Genomic DNA, 12,308 nt, shown 5'->3' on the forward strand with positions numbered 1-12,308 from the left:
TTTATTTTATTAATATAATATTTAATAATAAAGTACCTGATGTGTCGATATCTTCCTGCGGTCTAGCCGGTTTCGCGATGCTCTTTCGCTTTGACGGCGAGTGTTTCAAAGCTGGAAATTTAAATGTTAAAATGTTGACTTATAACGTTTTGGTTGTACGCCGGTTGGTGTTATTGTGATAGCAATGATGATAATGGTATCTTTTTCTTATACTCTTATTGAAAAATACGATCAAAATTTCAAACAAAAGAGATCCAAAAAAATCACTGAATTTTATTGTAAGACATAATTTTTTAAAAGTATTTTTACAAAATATAATAATTTATTACTCTACCTAAAATCTTTAAAATATTTTTTGAAAAAAAAAATTACAAATATTAAATGAATACTTTGATACACACTTATTTGCCTTAAAACCTACATTTTTTACGTTTATTTAATCATATCACAATAACACCTTAAAGAATATAAGAAAAAAATTAACGCAAATATGAAAAAATCTTAGCATCTTTGTGTTTTAACATAATACTATCTTCACAAATATATTACATATGTCTAGATAAACGTACTATGAAGAATAAAGCATCATTATAAACTTTTGAACTAGCTCAAACTGTATGATTTTACTGTGATTTAAGCTTTTATATAATATTGAGTTAGCAAGCATACAGTCCACCTGTCATCAACCCCATACAGGATATTCCTACCTGAGGTCGGCCACAGATGCGCCGCTATCCCTGAAGACTAAGCTGAAACGCCTCGGAAAAAGTATGTCTCCCTTACCACACCCTTCAAACCAGAATACAGCGCTTAACGCTGCTGTTATGAGGCAGAAATAGGTGTGGCGGTGGTGCCGCCAGAGTCGAACCACAAAGGGTTCTACCACCTTTAAATACTTCTGTATATGTCAATGTTTCGTAGAAATTTTCTATTTTTGATGGAATCTTTTAACCGTTTTCTATCCTGTACTTATTTATTTATTTATTTAAAAATTACGCTTCTTTTCCGGCCCTCACTTCATCTAATAGTTGAAGGCTTAAAAATAGCACGTTTGCATAATTCATCTAGACATATAAAATATATTTGTATCTTCAAAGCGTTGCTAACAAAACCTGAATGTGGCGTTGCAACATAAAAGTATCTGAAAGCGGTCTAAGAAAAAAATCTAGAAAGTCTAAGTGAAAAGAAGAAATGAAACAAAGAAAGAAAGACGAATTGAAGTCATGCTTAGAGGGGTAGAATGACTATGAAGATATTTTATCGTTTTTTTTTATTAATTTTTAAAATAAAAGTAATTCACTTGCGTATCGATAGAGGGTATAAATCGAAACAAAGTTATTATATATACACATACATATTTTAAAAGATAAAAAGAAACATACTAGAAAGGGAAAAATATTTTTTGACAAATTTTTTCTCATCAATCGAATTATATTGGGGATTATGTTGTTAATCAAACGATATTACTAATAGTATTATTAGAGGCACATTGTTATCAAATTAAAATTACTAATAATTAATACCTGTATAAAAATATATACACAATATATTAGAAAAATAGACAGACAATTTTTATCAGCAAAAAAAATTCAAAAAGTGCATTATATTCCAATTAAGTAGATAGTAAATAAACGAAATATTCATTTGAATAAATATTTCCAATAAAAATACTACTTTTAAGTAAATATTGCAACAAACAAATTTCAAAAAGTATCAAAACCGCTCTGAGTGCATTCAGATAAGTCAGAATAGAAAAATAAAAGTGACAAGAGAAAAAATATAACTTTAAAAAGTAATTTGGAATTTTAAAAATAGTAATTTCAGAACTTCAGAAAACTTAAAACAGATAGAGATAGAAAGAGAAGAATTTGAAAATTTTGAAGAAAATAATGATGAAGAGAAACATATGAAGACTACGGGAGACTAAATACGGGGAGGAGATGTACGTAGTACTACGGGGTATATTAAACAAGTCCCGTAGTTTTATCTACGGGTTCATATTACGTATAAAGAAATTGTTATAAACTTTATCGCTTATCCTATTTTTTTTTAACTTTTTCATAAATGACTCAAATTATATTTTTCATATTTACGAAATATTTCCTTTATAGTGAAATAAAATCTATTTCTATTATTATGCGTTACTTCATACATAATATGATATTTTTTTAATAATCATATTATCATTAAATTTTGGAAAAAAAACAGTGACCAAAAATATCAACAGTATTAATATTTAAGTTTAAGTAAAATTTTCTAATGTTCTTTAGAATTATAATACAGAGAACCTTTGTTATAAAAAAACTTGTCGAATCTATTATTCATTTTTATTTAAACATAATAAAAAGCCTAAGCATTGAGTATTTAATATATGTTATATTTTTTATTCCTTCTCGCGTAACATTTATAACAATTTCTCATTCCACAACACGTACAAAATACTCAAAAGGGGAGACAAAAACGAAGATTAAAATAAAAAAAATCACCGTTCCATAAATAAATACACATAAACATTTAAAGATGGCACCCGACCAACATAAATACGGTTTACATCATGGTCATGCGAGGTATTGTTGACCAACTTACTGAGACCTCCAGACAGGCGCGCAAAAATCCGATTTCGGACAACAGTTGGATAAAACGAGAAAAAAGATATTATTTTCAAATGGCAACACTACACAAATATACTTCGGGGTACAGGGGACGTGCATGACTCATCAAATTATCATGCTAGATATGATAATAAGAAAAAAAAACGAAAAAATAAAAAAAAATAAAGAGCATCCAATTCGTAAATCAAAAAGATACGCATCCAATAAAAAAATAAACAGTAACAATAATCAAAAAAATAAATAAACGTGTTTTCTAGTACATGCCTATTTTGTTCAAAAAATTACGGCCAAAATAAAACGGTTACTTTTACGAAAGAAAAGAATTAAAAAAAAAAAACAACTCAAAGTTAAAAATCGGTTAATATGTAAGTAAGAGTAAAGTAAAGTAAAAATAAAACGTAACAATAATCATTACATTCACCAGCAAAATTGTATGCTCGCTAAATACTCGGTTTGGGTGCTGGCGTGTATCTTTTAAATTTTTATCTTTTATCTTTTATACATCTTTTATTGTAACTTACAAAAGCGTGGAGGCCCTTACAAAGATTGAGCGCCTTCAAGGCTCAAGCGATTTACTGATATAAAATTATTGTAAACAGACAATTATTTTCCTTTTTTTATTATTTTGAGCCTTACGATAAAGCAGACGGGCTACCTGATGGAAAGTAGTCATCGTCGCCTATGGTACATACGCAAAACTTTGGAGTAGAGCTCTTTTTGCTCTTTCTTGAGTTATTTCATGCTCTTAGTGTTATTATATGAACTTATCGCGTTGAACAAGTTTTTACACTACGTAGTTTTGATGTGACATATTGATGACTGGCCCCCATTCCCCATTTTTTTTTATCACGTACGTTCATGAGTGGACTACATCTCCTTAAATTCCTTCAATCAATGTATAATAGATCACACATTCAGTGAAGGTATAGTTAACAAATTTCAACTTTGTCAAAATACAATATCAAAGATATTCATTATTCATTAACGGAACTCTGTATCTTCGTGATTTTTATTCAATTATTAGTAATTATTAGATAGTTATTTATTATTATTTATATTTATATAAACAAACGAATACAGAGTGAATTTATTGTATCATAAAAATATTACATAAATCAGTAAGGTTTCCATATATTTTTTTAATTAAAAATATTATAAACATTTATATTTCTATGGCCACGCCAACACCCGCCCCGCTCTACTTAAGAAACACGCACACAACAACGAAGTCGAGGCTGTGTAGGTCGATCGCTTAGTGGATCTCTTTGAAATCACTTTTTGATATAACATTATATAAATAACCCATAAATACTTAACTTACGCTATGTAAACTACTAGTAATTATTAATTTAAAATAAATTATTCTAAATATAAATAAAATGTTGCAATACTTCATGTGTAATGTAAAATTTATGGAATAGTTATTTAGTTATTAGTTATTACATTATTTTTCACATGGATGCCCTACTGTTTACAGCCATGTTTCTTAAATTATATGATAGAAATTAATTATATTTATGTAATAGTTATTGAGTTATTATGTCCTTTATCGATGCTGTTGTTTACAAATTGCATCATGATTACCTATGTATTAGCAATTTCAACTTATGACATTTACAGAATAGTTATTAAGTAAGACTTAAATAAGCCATTCTCAATATTTAACCATGTAAAATAATTTACTAATTTTATCTGTATTCAAAATGAATAAAAAGAGGATTGAAACAATAACCATTTAGTGCTACCTAAATCTAAATAATATTTTGATAATATTAAATTCCATAATAAAGTGAATAATTCACCAACTTAACAATATTTACACTACAAACACGTGAACTACATAAAAGTGTTGTTAATAAACGAGTAATAACTAATCATACACACACAAAACTAAGTTCGTTATAAAAATATATTGTCAAACAATCTAAGTCCTACTTCAATTCAGTTACAAATTTACTAAAGAAGTTTTATTTTCAAAAAGTGACCTCAACCATTCAACTTTTCTGGAAAACAATGATAGCCGAGCGAGCGTTCAATTTGATGTCAATGTCAAAAAATAGGGTCACAAGTTTAATATTACAGTAAATATTTTTGGGTGACCTTATATACTATATGTCAATATACCTCATATACTATATCTCATACCTCATATGCTATATGTTTCGTTAATCATGTTATGTTAAAAATTTTGGCAAATGAGGCAATAACGAGATTAATACTGTTTTTTTTAGCATTATCTTACGCAATTTATTTTATTACCTTAAAAATCTTTTCTATATCAAGTTACATTATTATATGTAACAATATTATAAGCATTATAAAATATAAACATTATAAGCAAGACTCGATCTAACTTGGAGCTACTGGATCACATAAATGTGACTAACTTGATCAATCGTATTAACGATCGTAGTAAAAATCAAACATCAAATGACCACCCGCCCGGTGATATTCCCATTACGTTAAATCACACTTTCGTCATAAAACCAAACCAAGAGACCATCCAAACAATGACGTCACACAGCCCGAACCGTATCTATACTTCACGCGGCAACAGTACCTATATAACTGGTCACCAACGTTCTGAACTTGCGGTGGTTGCCTTTGATCTCCGGTAGGTCCACTGATACACACAGCCGATTGTTATATGACATTACTATATCTTTTTTTATTATAATATATCTATATTTAAATGTATTTTTGGTTTATTGTAGCGATGGGAATGGGGGGAGAGATTAGCAACACTTTCTATAAATATATGTATAATATACGACAAATAACTTATTTATAATAACTCGTAAAACGTATTATACTTAAATTTATGTGGGAGTTATTACAGTTATAAGGCGGGGACAAGTTATAACTGTAATTATATTTAACTTGTGAAATGTTCAAATATGTTATATTTGAACATTTCTTAAATTTCTTATATTATATTTGAACATTTATAACCACAATCGATATAGTTAAAGATTTTCAATACTGTTTATACCGTTGTGTATAATATTATTTTCATAGTGTTTTCCAAGTGTTGCTAATCTTATTGGATTATATTTAGGTTACACAACAATATTATATCTTATAATACGGTGGGTATGAACAAACATATTAATATATCCATTTATATATATAACATAGTATATTTTTATGAATATAATATTTATTAAGGTGTATTCAATAACATGTGTTTCTTGTAAATGTAATGAATATTAATATGTTTGTTAATAATTAATTAACATATATTATCGGAAATGTTACACACTTAGTTAAACACAGGTTGGCCTATTAATAAATAAAACATAGACCACAAAGCTTTAAGACTGAATTAAGTGACAATAGAACGTAGTAGAAAATATATACAACTGATAGTATGTACGTATATGATCGATATAGTTTATTATATTTAATGAAAATGTGGTTATGTGTATATCGAAGGCGCGTTAAACATTATATACCTATTAATATAATATACCAGATTTTATTATAGCTCAAAATGATATTTTATAACACAAATATGTAATATGTAACACATATGATAATATTAAATTAGTAAAGAAAGACTGATATTGATTTTATCTATATTAGAGACAAAATAAACAAGTAATAAATTTAACTGACATTACAACGCCAAATATTTTATACTAAGGTTATTACGAAGTTAATATGCATAATGCACAAAACGTTTGTGTGAGTTTACTGTTTATTAACTTCTGTAGTAATTGAGCACGGTATATCAGTTAAAAGTAATCAGCTGTACATAAGGAGTAATAACTATATAAATAACATTACCTATATTATAATAGAATCCATTATTTAATTTCATTATATTATAAGAGAACACAACCTGTCCTATCACCTGTATAATCTATCAAATAACTTTTTCATAAATATTGTTTATCGAAATAACTTCCCGTGTAATGTTTACAAAATAAAGTCTATATCGCTTTGTGATCTATGTCAATCCTAAGATTGAGAATATACTCGGATCAAATAACTAGCATTGAATGCATGTAGGTAGCCATAATGCTAATGAAGAAAATTTTACTTAATGTGGGACTTCGAGAATGAATAGATAGAAAGAAGATTGGAAATAGGAAGTCTAACTTCAATAATAATCATTTTTGTAATATTTAAATAACTATGAAATACTTCCTTATATATAAAAATTAAACCTTTCCCTACCACCTGTATAACCTATCAAATAACTCTTTCATAAACAAATTCATTTACCGAATAGTTATATCACAATTTAGTTATTTATGAATTAGTTATAGCGTTGCATATGCGCAGAATATATTGTAAAGATACTTACACGAAGGTATCTTCTTGAAAACGGTCTTTCCCATGAAATCAAGGAACCTCTGTGCGTAGAAACTCGGTCTGTGCACTGAAACTGTATCCTGAAATATAAGTGATATAAACATATAATATAATAATATTGAATGTGGTAGAACCCTTTGTGGCTCGACTCCGGCGGCACCACCGTCACACCTTTTTCTACCTACTAACGGCAGTGTTAAGCGCTGTTGTGTTTAGGTTTAAAGGATGTGATAAGGCAGAGATACTTATCCGAAGTTTTCTAACTTAGTCCTCAGGGGTAGCAATTCATCTGCAGCTGATTTGATTTCAGATAGTACACTTATCTGGGATTGATTACAGATGTCCATTGGCGGCAGTAGCCACTTACCATCAGGCGGACTGCATGCGCGTCTGCTATTCTTATATTACAAATACAAAATGGTGCACTGAATGTCCACCTAAGCAAGCCCCACTGCTACTTCAATATTAAAAATAATAAGTATAGAGTACGCGCCAAACTTCTAGTCCGCTCTGAATATAGAAATGAGTCGCGTCGCAAAAGCAATTTGTGGATATCAGCGGGACGAAGACAGAGACAGGACATGACTCTCGCCCACGGGCACATAGCTGCGTGCAACAACTTCAGAGCGGACTAGAAGTTTGACGCGGACTATACATATGTAAATACACTTACCCCATCATGTATCATGCTCTTCCACGTGTGCTCCAACTTCTTGCGGAGACGGTAGGACTGCAGGATGTCGATTATACCCAAAAAGAGGAGGAGCCTCTCGCCGCGGGCGTTCCTAGCCGGTATGCCACCGGGCCTGGAACAAGGGATCAAATGTTACAGAGAGGGATCAGATGTTGATCAGAGGTAGTAGAACACAACACTAGTTCTGATTTATAAAAGCGATTTAGGTCTGCTGTGCTCTGATTTTCGCTATGGCGAATATATATATCTAAGGCTTTCCACATTAGTCCTCAGGGGTAGCAACGCATCTGTGCCCGACTCTAGATAAGAGTCTAATCTTATGTGAAGTTGGTTACAGATTATTGCAGGTGGTAGACCCTTTGTAGTGCCACCCTGGCGGCACCACCGCCACACCTATGTCTGCCTCTCTGAACTCAGCAGCGCTTAACAGCAGTGTTAAGCGCTGCTGAGTTCTGATTTTAAAGATATGGTAAGGGAGACATACTTTTCCGAGGCGTTCCGACTTGATTCCAATTACTATGGGAGAAAAAAAAAAGCGCTATAAACTAGCCGCGGTCGAAATGTAACAACTTACGTATTTTCAATCAGTCACCTTAAAAGTCACTAAGGCGTGCACTTGTATAGAAAGCTATATGTTTTATATTTTAACGGTTTCAGTCTTGCGGTTAAACGCGTGCGTTTAATCGTAGTGCATTCTCGGCCATAGTCCTCAGGGGTAGCGGCGTATCTGTGGCCGGTTCTCACGTAGGAATATCTAATCGTTGATTACAGATGTCCATGCTAACAGTAGCCACTTACCATCCAGGTGGACTGCATGTTCGTCTGCTACTCCTATATTATAAATAAAACTTACGGAACATCTTCCTCTTCGTCGATAGGCTCGCTCTCCGCTTGGATGCTCTCCATCGCGGTGGAGTGCGCCACCAGCCTCTGTCTGTTTATCGACCTGCAATATCACAGACTAAACTTTAGTCCCAACCAAAAAAAATCAATCTTTATTTAGACGAAAGCTACTTGAGCTTGATTTTTTGCTCAAGATGAAATTTAGTCAAGGAAAATATATATAAACGAAAATTTAAAAAAAATAATATATTATAACGATATTTATTCTAATCGACTTGAAAACGAATAGAATAAAAATAAGTTCAAAACATTTTTAAATACAGGTTACATAAAATGGTTTAATTAGATTCAAATAGATATTTCTTTTTTAAATTTGAAATCCGCGTGGCTCAGTGGTAATCACAATGTAACCACATAAGTTTCAGAGTTCAATACAGGAAACTACAATAGATTTTATTATAGTGTATCGGTCTTGACACTTTTCAAATTAGGATTTTATTTAAAAAAATCTTATTTGTCATAAAAACATCATGCTTTAGTCATTAGATACATACAAACATGCATTAGTGTCCATTAGTTACATAGATATATTTTTATAATACATAAGTTTTTATTTCATATCTAATATATAAAATTCTCGTGTCACAGTTTTTGTTGCCATACTCCTCCGAAACGGCTTGACCGATTTTGATGAAATTTTTTGTGCCTATCCGGTATCTATGAGAATCGGCCAACATCTATTTTTCATCCCCCTAAGTGATAAGGGTTGTTCACCCTTAACATTTTTTTATTTATATGGCAACACGACGTTTGTCGGGTCAGCTAGTTAAGTGTATAATTACACTGTCTTTGATAATATCAATCCTAGCCATTTTTTGCCCACTTAAAATTATGATCTTTGGTATTCATAATATATTAATAATAATATTCATAAATTGATTAAATATTAGTAACTGACCATAGTGGCATAAAGCTTCGTGTAGCTGTCTATGGCTGTCTTGTCAATGGTCACACAAATATTTTTTTGTAATTAATTAGTGGACACTGATCTTTTACTAAATAAAAAATAGTACAAACTAGATCGCGCTTTGAAACCACCCCATTTATTTTTATAAAATAAATTAATGAAATTCAATTAATTTTTAATACAATAAAATTAATCATGCCAGTAAATTATGAATTTATAAAACTCTGGGTCTGAATTACTACATAAATGTCTTTGTATGCGTTCATAGCACCCATAACACATGACATTTCAGTATACGATTTTAAATGAAAAAAAAACATTTTGTGTTGTTCGTAAAAATTACTAATAGCTACATACATCCCACTGCTGGGCATGGGTTTCTCATAAAAAAAATCGTAATCTACGAAACAGTGGCCCAACGTGGTGGAGCATGCCCCAGTCAATGGAATTATAGTACCATGCGAAGAAAGTCTATTAGAACATACATGCCCAAATTAGTCGAAGTGTTAGAGAGGGTCATAAGATAGACATGACAGTACGTTAGAGAGAGAACGCAGTAGTATTATAGATTTTTTTACTAAAGGTTAATCTACATATTTAGTACGGCACATTTAATAATTATATATATATAAAAAAGTATGCATCGTACTGTGTCCGTTTAACTTGCATCCCGAAATCCTCCTTTCCCTGCTCTGATCTGAAATAGTTTTTCAAATCCCGTCACCGAAAAAGAAAAAAAAACATTTTCGAAAATATACAAAATACAAAAATACATAATAAATCCACACGACCCACAATACAATCCGAATGCCAATAAAATTCTACAAAATATGTATATATTTACAATAAATTTTAAATTTTTCTTTTTACATAAACATACAACATGTGCTTATAAAAATGAAGGATACAGGTGTTGAATAATTATAGTTTGTGTAAAAAAAATAACTCTTGAATTTGATATCTTCAGCAAAAAAATGTATATTTAACATTAACATAAATTAAAATAATAATTAAATATACAAAAAAATATTCATTTTTTAATATATACACGTCATGAAATGATTTACGAAAAAATACATATAAATAACCAAACCTAACCTAACCTCATCTTCTTCAACAAATATTTTGGTGTAAATAGTGTTATAAGGAAATAGATCTATCTTTTTTGTCCGGTTAAACTCTTTCTTTTTGAGCTCCCTATCTGTCTAAACAAGATTTCACTTTCCCAACAATTTTTTGGAAAAATAATATTAACATATTTAACTGTTCAAAAGTACTTGTGTAGTCCAGCTCAGCGACAAAGGAAGGACACCCTGTCTGTTAAGTTTTCTCTCCTAAGTATGCTAAAGGGAGCAATGCCACACCATAGAGTACTGTTAAGCCGACTCTTCCTGACCTCCCCACACACTCTCAACAAAACTAATCTCATCTCACCTAAACCAGATCCTCATCCCACATCTTCACACACAAACACTACAACCAACATACCTTTTCCGACTAAGCCCACTCTTCCTGTCTTCCCCATGCACTCTAAAACAACTAACCTCATCTAACCTAACCGAGACCCCATGTTCACCAAACCTACATTTGTTTATACAAACAGTTCAACCTGAATTAACTAACCCTAGGTAACCTAAACAAAACCTCTCTTCCCCATCTTCGCCACCAGACATCTTCATACACAAATAGTAATCAACAAACCTAGTCCCATTAAGCCATAGATTAGTAAAGATACTTCGCCGCCTTGAAATTGAATGAAGCCACAAACGGCTTATTAGTAAGTTCTTTTTTTTTAATTCTTGACAAATAAAAACATTTTTAGAGAAAATTTACGAATAAATAACTAATACTGCGTAATTTACATAATAAATAAATAATTATTTCAAATATTTTAGGGACATTTTAGAACGGAGACGTGGCAAAACTTTTTTACGCAACTATTTCAATTCTCAAAACTGGGTACAATTTCTTGTTAGGAGTGAGTAATCTTTACTAATCTATGCATTAAGCCCGCTCTTCCTAACCTACCCTAACATTCGGACCATAACTAAACTATCCCTAAAAAAACACTTTCCCTATCTAACCTAAACAAGATACCCACCCCATCTTCACCACCTTACATACCTGGTCCGATTAAGCCCGCTCTTCTTAGGCTCGCCGTCCGCTTCATCGTCGCTGTAATCCGCGCGTTTCCTGGCCTCGCTCTTCTCTCTTTGCGCCTCGTCGAGGTTGTGGATGCCAACTAGCAGGGAATAGTCCATAATCTGTGGAGAATCAATTATCATACTTTAATTATAATCCGCCAAACTTTTCTGTGCATGTATAGCATTTCAAAAACATCAATGTTATGTAGCCATTCTTTGTCAGCTTCATGAGCGATTTTTCAATTTCTCGAGGTAAAGAGTTTTATTTGCACGTTAATTTGATAGAATACAAAACTTACATACCTCAAAAACGTTACTGTTGTTGTTATTCGTTAATATAATTAATATTTTTCGAGAATTAGGCGTTCGAATTAGTCTACTACTAATCTAACGAAACATCTTTGGTTGAATTTCGTTTCTAATAGTGTATCTACTACCAAAACTGTTATTTCCGTCTATTCCAATCCAGGGAACTCCTCAACCGTCAACAGCAGCGCAGCACAACTGCAACCCTCACCTTGAAGCTCTCGAGCACGCGGCAGTCGCGCTGCATCGTCTTGATCAGCGCGGTGTACGTGTCCGCCTCGAGGAATAACCCCACCGGGTGGTGATTTTATTAATCAAATCAAGCACCAACAAACGTAGTTTCCTCAGCATTCCACCCCGTTCCTTATCCAGGGAACTCCTCAACTGTCAACAGCAGAGCAGCGCAACTACAACACATACCT

General features: G+C 31.7%; 1 protein-coding gene across 10 annotated transcripts in view; it reads right to left on the minus strand.

Annotated features, from left to right (window-relative positions):
- LOC140748462 (phosphatidylinositol 4-phosphate 5-kinase type-1 alpha) overlaps nucleotides 1-12,308 on the minus strand; it is an 86,731-nt gene that overhangs the window by 29,822 nt on the left and 44,601 nt on the right. For 5 of the 10 annotated variants that reach the window (XM_073081268.1, XM_073081264.1, XM_073081269.1 and 2 more), the window contains exons 8-14: nucleotides 11,561-11,700; nucleotides 10,086-10,133; nucleotides 8,480-8,572; nucleotides 7,606-7,738; nucleotides 6,925-7,012; nucleotides 5,173-5,235; nucleotides 37-111 (exon numbers count right to left, since the gene is read on the minus strand). In XM_073081268.1, coding sequence (XP_072937369.1) covers nucleotides 37-111; nucleotides 5,173-5,235; nucleotides 6,925-7,012; nucleotides 7,606-7,738; nucleotides 8,480-8,572; nucleotides 10,086-10,133; nucleotides 11,561-11,700 — 640 coding nt within the window. The remainder of the gene's footprint in view (nucleotides 1-36; nucleotides 112-5,172; nucleotides 5,236-6,924; nucleotides 7,013-7,605; nucleotides 7,739-8,479; nucleotides 8,573-10,085; nucleotides 10,134-11,560; nucleotides 11,701-12,308) is intronic. The other 5 variants (XM_073081266.1, XM_073081270.1, XM_073081262.1 and 2 more) reach the window with 3 other exon arrangements.

The sequence above is a fragment of the Epargyreus clarus genome, unplaced genomic scaffold, assembly GCF_041222505.1.
Source record: "Epargyreus clarus isolate Ecla_fem2 unplaced genomic scaffold, WU_Ecla_fem_2.2 ptg000016l, whole genome shotgun sequence".
NCBI lineage: Eukaryota > Metazoa > Arthropoda > Insecta > Lepidoptera > Hesperiidae > Epargyreus > Epargyreus clarus.